Source organism: Sorex araneus, chromosome 5 (assembly GCF_027595985.1).
Source record: "Sorex araneus isolate mSorAra2 chromosome 5, mSorAra2.pri, whole genome shotgun sequence".
In the NCBI taxonomy this organism is placed as follows: domain Eukaryota; kingdom Metazoa; phylum Chordata; class Mammalia; order Eulipotyphla; family Soricidae; genus Sorex; species Sorex araneus.
The window spans coordinates 122,159,439-122,172,402 of NC_073306.1; the positions used below are offsets into that span (position 1 = coordinate 122,159,439).

General features: G+C 47.9%; 1 protein-coding gene across 1 annotated transcript in view; it reads left to right on the forward strand.

The window, feature by feature from the left end:
• DHX35 (DEAH-box helicase 35) overlaps positions 1-12,964 on the forward strand; it is a 74,205-nt gene that overhangs the window by 45,359 nt on the left and 15,882 nt on the right. Inside the window, exons 11-14 of the mRNA XM_004612629.2 lie at positions 361-519; positions 3,199-3,409; positions 7,217-7,341; positions 10,416-10,470. Coding sequence (XP_004612686.1) covers positions 361-519; positions 3,199-3,409; positions 7,217-7,341; positions 10,416-10,470 — 550 coding nt within the window. The remainder of the gene's footprint in view (positions 1-360; positions 520-3,198; positions 3,410-7,216; positions 7,342-10,415; positions 10,471-12,964) is intronic.

Genomic DNA, 12,964 nt, shown 5'->3' on the forward strand with positions numbered 1-12,964 from the left:
AACCTGGGTTCGATTCCCGGCATCCCATATGGTCCCCTGAGCACCGCCAGGGGTGAATCCTGAGTGCAGAGCCAGGAGTAACCCCTGTGCATTGCTGGGTGTGACCCAAAAAGCAAAAAAAAAAAAAAAAAAAAGTAATGAAGACGACAGGTACAGATTCCCACCCCCCACCCCCCATTGGCATCCTTATTCAGGCACTTGGTTAACCCCTTCCTGGCGTGCAGCACACTCACACAGCATTTCATGAATCTAACCCAAAATTAAAATCCTCTCCTTGGGTTATTTTCCTTTCAGTCCAATAAAAATACATATTGCATGGTGACCTCGTTTGCTTTTTCCCTCCCGGGTCCCTGTTTCTAGGAAGAGGTGGAAACCGTCGTGTCTCTGCTGATCGAGCAGGCTCGCGCCCTTGGCCGGACGGGGATGAAGAGGCACCTCCGGGTGCTCCCCATGTACGCGGGGCTGCCTTCCTTCGAGCAGATGAAAGTGTTCGAGAGGGTGTCACGCAGTGTCAGAAAGGTGAGGCCGGGCCCACCGCCCTGGGTGCTTGAAGCCTTCTAGAATGGTTGAAGTGGAACTTGGTGACCAGGTGGAATCTTCTGGGATTTTGGCCTATTTTCTTTGGCGGTGGGTCTAAAGGCACACAGCTATTGGGTTTTGCAGACTTCCAAACCTGCCCCAAGAACAGCTGCTTGGGCACTGCCAGAAGAGCAGGTGACCTCCTCTTATTTCTTCTCTGCTGTTCCCGTCTCCTGGACGGGAGAATGTCTTGGTGGGTTGTGATCCACCCGGAACAACAAGTTGCTGCAAATGGTTTCTAAACATTTGTTTTAAGCGTCAGTTTGCCTTTAGAGCCAGGTTTAACTCAGTTAATTTGAGGTGTGGCTAACAAAGTATCGGCCTTACACAGGGGTGGGGAAGGGCGCGGTGAGGAGCATCTGTTTCAGAGAGCCAGCAGGCAGCTCCCGCTCCGGGCTCACCCCCCGGACCTTCCTCTGCTTTCCCTGCTTTCCCTTGGGGAGTGCCCAGCACTGGCCGGGGTTGACTGGAGCAGCTCTGGAGGAGAGGGTAGCAGAGGGTCCCGGGTGGTACTTAACATCCAGACCTCCATCTCCAGGCCCCTGTGGCCTGCTGCCTTCCTCCCTCTATCCATTGCGTGTCTTTCCTTTGGCTCCTAATACCAGACTGGCTTCAGGCTTCTCGGGGGAGAGTGCTCAGCTTCCGGCCCGGGCGAGGCAGCATCGAGCCTGCCCAGGGAGGTGAGAGCCTCTGCCAGCTGGCAGCTGCTCAGGAGGCTGCCTTCTTCTGTCCCTGGGCTGCTCCGTTCCCAGGAAGGATGCGATCAACCTTGACGCCTGCTTTGATCAACTGTGAAGTAGGAATAATATTAACAGTTGGTGATTTTGTAGCATAAAGTCTTACTATAAAAAAGAACAAAATGGCTGGAACGATAGCACAGCAGGTAGGGCGTTTGCCTTGCACACGGCCGACCTGGGTTCGATTCTCAGCATCCCATATGGTCCCCTGAGCACCACCAGGAGTAATTCCTGAGTACAGAGAGCCAGGAGTAACCCCTGTGCATTGCCAGGTGTGACCCTAAAAGGCAAAAAAACCAAAACCAAAAAAAAAAAAAAGAACCCTGGTGGGGTGAATTGTATGAAATGGTAGTGCGCTTGGAATAAAAGGCCAACACCTTTTATTCCAAGGTGGCCTAGAAGACTGGCACCTTTTTCCTTCCCAAGCTCATCTCTACCTGGGTCTCTGTCCCCCTGGCTCTTCCTCCTCCTTTGTCTTTCCTGCATGCGTCTCTAGCATTGGCTGCTGCTAGAAGTTAGGGCTCGGCTCAGAATCGTCATTGAGAGACTGTTCCTGGGCACCTAAAGTAGCAACCCTCCCAACCCCCCATTATAGTACTGTCAGCTATAGTATAGTATACATTTAACCACTACGTCGTATTATTCTTGCCTTCCTGCCTTCTCTTCCTGGTATTTGTTAATCTCTGAAATTATCTACTTTTTTATGTTCGCTATTCACCCATTCACTCTGGAGTGGATTTGGAGAGAGCAAGAGTCTGTCTGGTTCATTGTACCTTGAACCATGCCTTGGAGACTGCAAATAATCAGAAACTAGTTAGGATGTGAGTGAAGAGAGGAATATATATGTATGACCTGGTGATGCCTTTTAGTTGTCCAAAAGGCAGAAATCATATTTGTTGAATTCTTATTGTGGGCTATCTGTTAGGCTCTCATCACTGTGAATTATTAGAAAATTAGAAAGTGAAATATCTATATGTCCTATGAGCGTTTTCTCTATGGCACCCCTGGAAGGGGTCGCTTGTTATTACATAAACGAGAAGACATGTTCTGGAGACTGAGTGACACCTCAAGTTGAATATTTATTTTATTTTTTTGTTTTCAGTTTTGTCTTTTGGCCACTCCTGGCTGTGCTCAGGCCTTTCTTAACTCTGTGCTTAGGGAGCAATCCTGGCGGGCTCAGGGCCCCATCTGGGGTGCTGGGGATAGAACCCCGGTCAGGTGCAGGTGTGTGCCTGCTGTTCTGTCTCCCACCTCCCAAGGAGGTGGAATTTATTTATTTATTTATTTTTGGTGTTTTGGGTCACACAGGTGATGCACAGGGGTTACTTCTGGCTCCATACGCAGGAATCTTTCCTGGCCGTACTCAGGGGTCCGTATGGGATGCTGGGAATCGAACCCAGGTTGGCCACATGCAAGGCAAACATCTTCCTGCTGTACTATCACTCTGCCCTCCTCCCCTTTTCTCTCTTTTTTCTTATCTTTTTTCCCTTTGTTTGTTTGTTTTTTCTGCTTTTTGGGTCACACCTGGCAGTGCTCAGAGGGTTGCTCCTGGCTCTGCATTCAGGAATTACTCCTGAAGGTGCTCAGGGGACTATATGGGATGCCAGGGATCGAACCTGGGTTGGCCACATGCAAGACAGATGCCCTACCTACTGTACTATCGCTCTGGCCCGGGAGTTGGAATTTAAATTCAGGACACCCAGATCCTAAAACTCCGGCTCTTTCTACTATTTCAAACTGCTTAGTGGCTGAATTGTTTTCCTTCCAGTGATTCGTCAGTGTCAGAAATACCTTTACAGCTTTTAGGATTTTTGAATAGTTTACCAGAAGTGAAAAGGCAAGTGACTTGTATTTTCTCTCTCTGTTCTGTGGGGAAATGTAGGTGGTCGTGGCCACCAACGTGGCAGAAACCTCCATCACCATCAGTGGGATTGTGTACGTGATTGACTGTGGCTTCATGAAACTCCGCGCCTATAATCCCCGGACAGCTATTGAGTGCCTGGTGGTCGTGCCCGTGTCCCAGGCATCAGCCAACCAGCGAGCGGGCCGTGGGGGCCGCAACCGCTCAGGAAAGTGTTACCGTCTTTATACAGGTCAGTGTGGCTCTCCTTCAGTGCTCTTTACTTCTGGCAGTCAGCATGAGCATTGGAAACCGTTGCCGGGCTGTGTCCTCCTGAGCGGAACTTACCAGAGAGGACACACAGGCTTCCCCTCCGGGGCCCTCTGTGGCCTGCGCCTCCTGCTCTCCTCACACTAAACACTGCGTCTCTTTGCTGCAGTTCCTCAGAGGTGGTCCACACACCAGTGGGCACATGTCACCTGACAGCCTCAGGCCTGGCCTCGTGCTCTCTTTAGCCTGGTGCCCCTGTGCCTGGGGCTCTGCATCTCAGGTCCCGTCTCTTAGCGTAGGGCCAAGGGACCCTTTACACCTGCCAGCCCTCACTGTGGACTCGGCCCTCACTTCTGCTTCAGAGCATCTCTGAAATCAGGAGCTTCAGAGGAGCCAAAGTGGAAGGTTCCGTCCGAAGACTCACTGATAGGAAGGAGGTCGTCGGTCAGCTATTGCTCTGTGCCATGTATCAACGCGTGTGATCAAATAAAAATAAAATGGGATGGACAGTGAATGGTTGTATGAAGGGATGCTGAAATACAATGGAGAGAAATTTTCACTATGCTTAAGAAAGTGTGGGGGCCGGAGTGATAGCACATCGGGTAGGGTGTTTGCCTTGCATGCAGCCGACCCGGATTTGATCCCCGGCATCCCATATGGTCCCCTAAGCACCACCAGGAGTAATTCCTGAGTGCAGAGCCAGGAGTAACCCCTGAGCATTTCTGGGAGTGACACCCCCCAAAAAAAAAATTTAAAGAAAAAGAAACCATGGAAGTGAAATCTTTATAACATTAACCCTTTTGTTTCTTTATTTTTATTTAAAAAATTATTTTTTTTCTTTTTGGGTCACACCCGATGATGCTCAGGGGTTACTCCTGGCTCTGCACTCAGGAATTACTCCTGGTGGTGCTTGAGGGACCATATGGGATGCCGGGTATCAAACCCGGGTTGGCCTCATGCAAAGTGAATACCCTAGCCGCTGTGCTATTGCTCTAGCCCCAACATTAACTCTTTTAATGAATAGTTTTGTGTCTTTTATTAAGTTCTCAAGGTGTAACCATCACCTCTGTCTAGTTTTACAAACTTTCCTTCACTCCAAAAGAAACCACCCGCCCACTCAGCCGCTTCTTTCCTCCTTCCCTGCTCCCGGCTCCTGGCAACCCCAGTCGCTGCTCCCTGTCTGTGGCTTTCTCTGTTTGGGGTCTTCCCTATACATGGGCTCCTGTAACGTGGGACCGTCTGTGGCTGGCTTTGCTCGTTGTTCTGAAGCTCCTCTCTGCTCCTCTGCTACATCAGTGCTTCATTCTCCCCGATGACCGCCTCAGACTCCCCCGTGGAGACGGACCTGTTTGTTTCTCTGCTCGGCAGTGGGTGGGTGTTTCTGCCTCTGGCTGTTGTGCATAGTGTTCCTGTGAACCTGTCAGCAACTGGACTTGTGTGAGTGGCTGTTTGTAATTCTTGAGAGCTTCTCTGGAGGTGCCAGCCAGGGAACGCAGCTGCTTGTACACCCTCGACGGGAGAACGGTCCATCTCTCGTCGGGGCAGGCCGTCATCTCCTACCAGGAGCACAGCCTTGGGAGGGACGTACACGGAGCAGTGAGGGGAGGAAGGGGACGCCTGCCTGGCCAGCCAGATAGGCCACATCAACCCCTGCTGATCAGTGGGGTGACATGTCACAGCCAAATCAACCGCATCAACTCTGGTGATGTCACAGCCAGATCAGCCACATCAAGTTTGGTGACCGGTGGGATACATGTCACAGCCGTACCAGTCACATCAACTCTGGTGATCAGTGGGGTGACAGATGTCACAGCCAGATGGCCCTCACACCCTGTTTTTAATTTTTTGTGGGTGCATGTTGGGGAATGGAACTGGGGGATCATTTGTTAACTTTTGAGGGCCACACCTGGTGATGCTGGGGTGGGGTGCCACTCCTGGCTCAGGGTTCAGGGGTTCCTCCTGGCATTGCTCAGGAGTCCAGGCTGGTCCCAGGGATTGAACCCAGGACTTGCGCCTGCAGAGCGTTGCTCCAGCCCTTGGCGCTGTCTCCCCTGCTCCATAAGCTGCTTTTAGCGGGGAACTGGCGCCATGTTCTCTCCCTGAGCTTCCCAGAAGCAGAGGCAGCCTGAGGAGAGCAGGTGCCTCACACTCTCTCAGTGGGGTTAGTTTCGAGGAGCCGACGAGTCGTCCTGGGGTGCACCAGCTCCCGGCTTCTAGGCTTTCTCTGCAGCCCACTTCTGATGAGTTTTCACAGTGCTCCCGTGTCTCCCAGAATCTCACAGGCCTTCCTCAGTTTGCCCACACGGGCCACTCCCCATCCGCCGACCCCGCTCCGCGTCAGCTGAGTCACGCTCCTCCCGGACATACCTTCTGTTTTCCTACACGTTCTCGCACCCCTTTGGTCTTTCCCTGGCTGTTTCCTCATTATCCAGCTCTCTCCTCTCCCTGTCAGTGCTCCCGCAAGGTGCTCCCCCCACAGGCCTCCGTGGTGCCCTCTTGCCACGGCAATGTGCCTTTGTACCTTGGGCTTCTTTTCCCTCTGGGGCCGAGCACTGTTCCTCCTGGGGGCTCGCGTGTCCTAGCCCAGATCTCAGGCCCTTTCGTGTCACTGACGTGTGTCAGAGCCTGTAGACCGGCCCCGTGCACTTGGTATCCGTTAGTCCACAGACACCAGTTGTCTGCCTTTCCACGCCAACCATTTTTAAGTTTTCCAGTGATGGTGTTTCTTCACGACCTCTTTGGGTTGCGGTTTGCTCGTCCCTCGGGAACTACAGCGCTGTGCCCCTGCTGGGGGCCGGCCACCCCGGCCGACGGAGGGCGTGCTCGGGAGGGCGTGCTCGGGCGAACGCTGACTGGCGTGGGAGGGCTTTGAGGGTGGAACATTCTCTCTGTAATCCATAAGCTCTCTGAATAGACACAAAAATGATTTAATCTTTTCCTCCCTCTTTTTTTCCCCCACCCTTTTATGAAAAAGCCTCCCGAAGTCTTTCCCTCCCTGCCCGCCTTGGCCTCTCCCATCTTGGCACCTCTCCGCTTTTTCCTGTTGGAGGGCACCTTTGTTTCCAGTGAGGCGTGGAAGCTTGGGGCAATATTGGATGCTGGGTGTGAAGTGTGTGTGTGTGTGTGTGTGTGTGTGTGTGTGTGTGTGTGTGTGTGTGTGTGTGTGTGCCTGGTTCCTTGATTTTGAAAGTTAAAAAGTTAAATGCTGACAATTTCTGCTCTCCATAAGATTTGGTTATTTGCTAGATTTTGGTTATTATTTTGCTGATTTACTTTGAAGTACATTCCTTGCTTATCAATATAGCTCCTTTCCTTCTTATTGAGCAGAAGAAATGGAAATAGCATACCCGTCAGCAAATATTTGTTGCTTTGATTTACTGTTTTGCTCACAGAAAGCATTCTAATGTAAATGGATGCGCTTTTATAGCTATATTACTTGGAAAGAATAAGTTTCCTAAGTATTTTTTCCAAATAAAATGGTATTTTTCGGTACTGTTTGGGGGTTGGGGGAGTGTGGCTGTGTGGTTTGGGCCCACACCTGGTAATGCTCAGGGGTTACTCCTGACAGCCCATGTGGGATGCTGGGGATTGAAATGTTCTACCCACTGCGCTATTGCTTTGGCCCCCAAACAGTATTTTCGAAATATGAGATGGCTTTGCATCATGACATGTCCGTCTGATCCGAGACTCCTCGGGCCTCTTGTTAGAGCTGAAAAACTGTCCCTCTGGCCTGAGGACTGCAGTGGATGGTGACATTTGATCTCAGGCCTCTCTTACCTCCTCCCCTCAGAGGAAGCCTTCGAGCAGCTGCCCCCGTGCACGGTTCCGGAGATGCAGCGGAGCAACCTGGCCCCCGTCATCCTGCAGCTGAAGGCGCTGGGCATCGACAATGTCCTCAGGTTCCACTTCATGTCAGTAAGTCCGGCCTGCCCTCCGGGGCCACGGGGCGCTCAGGCCCTGGTGTCGGAGCTGCCACCTCCTTGGTTGCCCCGCACAGCTCACGTGCTGAGCGCCTGCTCGGAGCCAGACCCCGTGTGGGGTCGGCATAGCCGATGCAGCAGCCACAGCTCCCGTTCCTGCGGTTACAGATGGGGGGCGGGGGTTGTAGTTAGTGCCCGGGTCCCCGAGGGGCAGAGTTGTGTCCATAGTGCAGCCGGAAGCCCTGTCTGTTGGGGGGCTGCAGGCCCGAGCCTCGTGACGGGGTGGGTGGGGGAGTGTTTAGAACTTCAGGGAAGGCCCCTGAGGCTGGTGGCATTTCTGGCGATTTTTGAAGATCAGTTTCCAGGAGGGGAATTACGGGGCCCGAGGGCCACAGCTGTTTGGTCCTTCGTTCTGGACACTTGTCCAGATTGCTTGCCGGGCACACAAGCAGGGAGTGAGTGTTTGCTCTTGTGCCTCCGTCCCAACCTTGTCTTTTTTTTTTTTTCCTTGAGTTCTCTTCGTTTTATTGCAGGGTGGGGGGAGTGAGGGGTGGGCGCTGTTGTCTGCGTCTTTCAAAAATTTCTATGATTAAAAAATGATTATTGATTTTTTTTTTTTTGAATTTTGGGGGTTTGTTTTTTGTTTTGGGGCCACACCGGCAGTGCTCAGGACCTACTCTTGGCTCTGCTCAGGGACTGTATGTGGTGCTGGGAGAGAAACTGGGCTTGGCAGCACCCCTGGCAGCCTCCCTCACCCCTGCGCTGGGTCTCTGGCCCCTTACTCTGAATTGGTAAGCCAGTCATTTGTTAGAATTAGTGTCATTGATTTTGTTGTTGTTGAATCACTGTGAGATAGACCCTTACAAAGCTTTTCATGGTTAGGTTTCAGTCATACAGTGCTCCAACACCCATCCCGCCACCAGTGTACATTTCCTAACACGGTTTCCCAATTTCCCTCCCAGCACCCCTCACCCCAGCCCTAGGCTGCCTCTATGGCAGACACTGTCTCTGTCTCTGTCTCTCTGTCTCTGTCTCTGTCTCTGTCTCTCTCTCTCTCTCTCTCTCTCTTCCCACTTTTGGGCATTGTGGATTGTAATACAGATACTGAAGATACTGAAAGGTTATCTTATATATCTCTTTACCTGCTTTTAACAGTTCTTGTCCTGCGTGATTATATCCAACTATTATGTCATGCTGGTCCCTTCTCTATCTTACCTACCCTCCACCCCACAAACACTTGTGGTAGATTCCAACCATTGACCAGTCCTCCTAGCCCTTATTTACCCTGGCTTTTTATTTGTTTGTTTGTTTTTGCTTTTTGGGTCACACCCAGCGATGCTCAAGGGTTCTTCCTGGCTCTGCACTCAGGAATTATTCCTGGCCGTGTGTGGGGGAACCATATGGGATGCGGGGATTGAACCCAGGTCAGGTCGGCCGTGTGCAAGGCGAACGCCCAACCCGCTGTACTATCGCTCCAGCCCCTCCCCTAATTGTTGAAGATAATAACTTTCACCTGTAGTGCTTTTTCAAGTCTCATTTTGTATCTATTTGTAGTTGCCCATTACTTTTAAAAGCACACTAAGCATTTCTGCAGCAAAGCCTTTCTGTCTGCGCCATTATGAGTTCCTCTCTTGTTCTGTGATTGACAAGCACGTCCTCATATCTGGGCCATGTTATAGTCACTCATTTTCTTCCTGGACTTGTAGAATTTGTCAATTGCATTTTCACTCCCAGTGGTCTTCATTATAGAGTGTGACAAGTCTGGATTCTTGGGATAATGATGTCCTTAATACCATATGTTTCATGATCAGGAGAAGATCAGTTTTCCAAAGAAAACAGTTGTGTGTTTACAGTAAATATGGAGGAACCCTTTGATTATTGGAGTGTAGAACAAGAAATTAGGAAATTTAGGAAAAAGGACCAGTATATGCAGATTAAAAGTCTGAAAGGAAAACATGACAAGTGACAGCTCAGTATCACAAAAGCTACAGAGTATTCAAACATTTAGAACAAATGAAAGAGCTACTAAAGAAAAAGTTACAGAAAAGAGGATAGAAAGCAATAGTAAACTAATATTAGAATTTGTTTAGCTTTTCTAAAGGAAAGAAAAATACAAATTAAATTAGATGTAATGTAATTTTATGTCATTTTTATAATAAAATATAAAGAAGTTTGATAGACAAAGCTGACACAATTTGTGAAAAGGCTTTTTACTTTGCTTCAGTCTTCTTGGAGGACTTTCTGACATTATTTTAGGAACTTTAGAACATTTAGAAATGCCTGGCAACTCGTAGGGAAGTTTCTCCTGAAAAATTAATTTGAAGGGAGAAAAAAAAAACCCTAAATGCATGATGTTTGTAGCATCATTTTATATTTAAAACACCAATAGTGAAAATCATAAACTTTCCTGAAATATGAGGAAAGTTACATACAAACTTATCTTCATATATTCCCTTCCGGTTATTTTCCCCTAAAATTGTGTTTTTCGCCCAGTTGAAATCATAAGGTTCATATGATTTTATTCCCTTAGCAGTATTAAAGTAGCTAATAGCTGCTGAACACAGCTTAGTTGCCCAATAGTAAGAAAATTGCTTACTTCGTGGGTTATTTATAATCCTGTTTAGATATAAGACAGCTATTCTGGGCAATAAATGTAAAATTTCTGTGAGTCAAGAAACAATGGAAGCAGAAAACCAAGCAGTGAAGCCAAGAAATGGAAATTAGACACACACAGTCCTTCTAGTGGCCTTAGGATGGTGTATCATCCCAGGCAGGTGGGGTCAAGGAGAAGCACTAGTAAATATGTGTTTGGTTTAAAAAAACAGTACTGAGAATTTGGGGGGGGGATGTACAAGAAAAAATAAATAATTTTGATTAATGCTGAGGAAAATTCAAAGACTTGGTGAATGGAGAGTCCAAGAGCCTCTGTGACGCCTGCCAGAGAGAGGACAGGGCTCCAGGAGGTTAGCTAGCTCGGAGATGGAAGTCCGGGGCAGGCCGGAGGGAAGGAAGTACTCACATTTTTATGTCTGTTACCAGAACTAATTGAGGATTTTTTTTTTTTTACAGCCCCCTCCAGCACAGTCGATGGTGCAAGCGTTGGAGTTACTCTATGCTCTGGGAGGTATGCCTTTCTCTTACTGTGTGATCTCTACTAATTTCCCAATAAGTGATTATTAGTGAGTCAGTATTCACTGCCGGATTCTTTGTATCTTCAAGAAGGGGATGGATGTTAATCTCATATTATGTTATCTTATACTCCACAAATGAGTGCAGTCCTTCTTTGTCTGTCCCTCTCTTTCTGACTCATTTCACGTAGCATGATACTCTCCATGACCATCCACTTAAAAGCAAATTTCATGATTTCATCTTTTCTAACAGCTGCATAGTATTCCATTGTGTAGATGTACCAAAGTTTCTTTAACCAGTTGTCTGTTCTCGGGCACTTGGGTTGTTTGCAGATTCTAGCTATTGTGAACAGTGCTGCAGTAAACATAGAGAAAGAATAAATAAACAGGAAGGTTGCTCTATAGTTTGGAAGCCTGCCTTGTGTGCTGGGGGTGAAGGCAGTTGGAATAGAGAAGGGACCACTAAGTCAATGATAGTTGGAAGGATTGCTTGGGATAGGACATGTGTGCTGAAAGTAGACTAAGAACCAAATATGATGCCCTCTCAGTTACCTGTTTTGCAAACCACGATGACCCAAAGTAGAGGGAGAATAAGAAGGAAGGTGCCTGCCATGGAGACAAGGAAAAAATATATGTATGTGTATATATATATATATGTATATATAAAGTTTTTATATATATACATATATAAAAATATATGTATGTGTGTGTGTATATATATAAAGTTGTTTCAGCTATTACAGTCAAAGCACTTTATATGTGACTAGTAAAAGTAGGATCAGTAAAGAAATAGATCTCCACACTGTGTAGATGACTTCCAGTACTGGAGCAAGCCACACCTGAAGTCAGAATAATTTGGAGTTACAGAGTAGCAATAGTAAATATATACTGTGCCCAACTTGTTGATCCAGCTTTAATGGGGAGAATGCCTCTGTCACTTGCCAACAAAGCCGTCCCATTTATTAAACTATTAGGAAAAAAGAAAAGAAGGGATGGATTCTTCCCATATATATAATCCTCTTAATCCTGTAGTTTTATCAGAGTAAAGAAGGTAGCACTCATAATGAGATTAAGGGCATGTAAAGCCCAGTTGTGACAGTGAATTTCTAGAATATGTCAGTACTAATAAAACTAGTAATAGCTGTCATTAGAGAGATCTCCGGAAGATTCCCTGGGCCTGGGTTCAAGATTCCCTGGGATCTTAGATGGTACCTCTCACAAACTTTCACTCGGTCTCGGGGTCTCATGACCTCTCCTAAACTTCCGCTTGGTCTCGTCTCCCATCCTTGAAGCCTGCAGCCCAGTCTGTGTCCCCTCCCTAAGTCCCTTAACTCGTTCCTGGCATTCCCTTGGATTGCAGTGGTGGTGGTGTCTGGGCAGAACACCAGGTTAAACAAGAGCCTACACCGAGTTTGAATTCACCCCTCCTGGAAATCGATTGTCTTTCTCTTGAATGTTCCCTAAGTTAGTAGAATATCCGTTTGGTATTATTTCAGTGGAAATTTTGTCCTTTCATTTTTTAAAATTTGGATTTGGATTGGTTTTATCCTTTCATATTATTCCTTTTTAGTTGAAAGTGCAGACAGTCATTTTAGTCCTTCTTTGTTTTGGCAGCCTGGTTAGGCCCTGAGATTTTAGCAGCCTCTCCTTGCTCGTCCTTCTCAACGCTGCCATACTGGGGGCTCTTCCAGGGCCAGGGGAATAAGGCCCATTTTTGTTACTGTTTTCGGCATACCGAGTACAACACGGGCGGCGTGTTGTAACGGTCTGCCCGCTGACAAACACGCCACACACCTTGTGCATGGGCGTGCTGCTCACGTACAGAAAGTCCTGGCCAGATCGACACAGTCGATGCAGGGAGTCCAGCCCGCACCTGCCTGCATCTCTGGGCGGCACCTGGTGGTTCGCTCTTTGCTGGTTGGCACCGTTGCCACCCCCTCGCCATGGTGAGGTGGCGGCGAACCGTCGGGGGGGGGGGTTGTTCCTTTTTTTTTTTTTAGCTCTCTTCATTGAATTCACAAACTATAATTTAACCATTTACAATGTGCAGTTCAGTTTTTTTATTTTATTTTTTTCTGGATAGTAAGGGGGTTGCACAATCATCTGTAGAAGTTTAGGTCTTTCAGGACATTTTTTCGGTCATCCTGCCCACGGGAGCACTGAACTCAACCCTTTTTCTCCTGTTCTCCTGCTGGCTTCAGGCTGCATAGATATGCATATTCTGGACGTTCCTTGTACTGGAGAGATATTTTATGATTGGCCCTTTTCACTTTGCTTTTTCTTTTATTTAAATTTTTTTAATTATTTTTTTGTTTGGGGGCCACACTTGGCAGTGCTCAGGGATTACTTCTGACTCTGTACTCAAGAATCCTTCCTGGGGGACTCAGGGGACCATATAAGATGTTGGGGAATGAGCTGAGGTCAGCCACATTAAATTTTTTTTTTAATTTAAAAAATTCATTTTATTTTTTTATTCTTAGGAATGTTTAT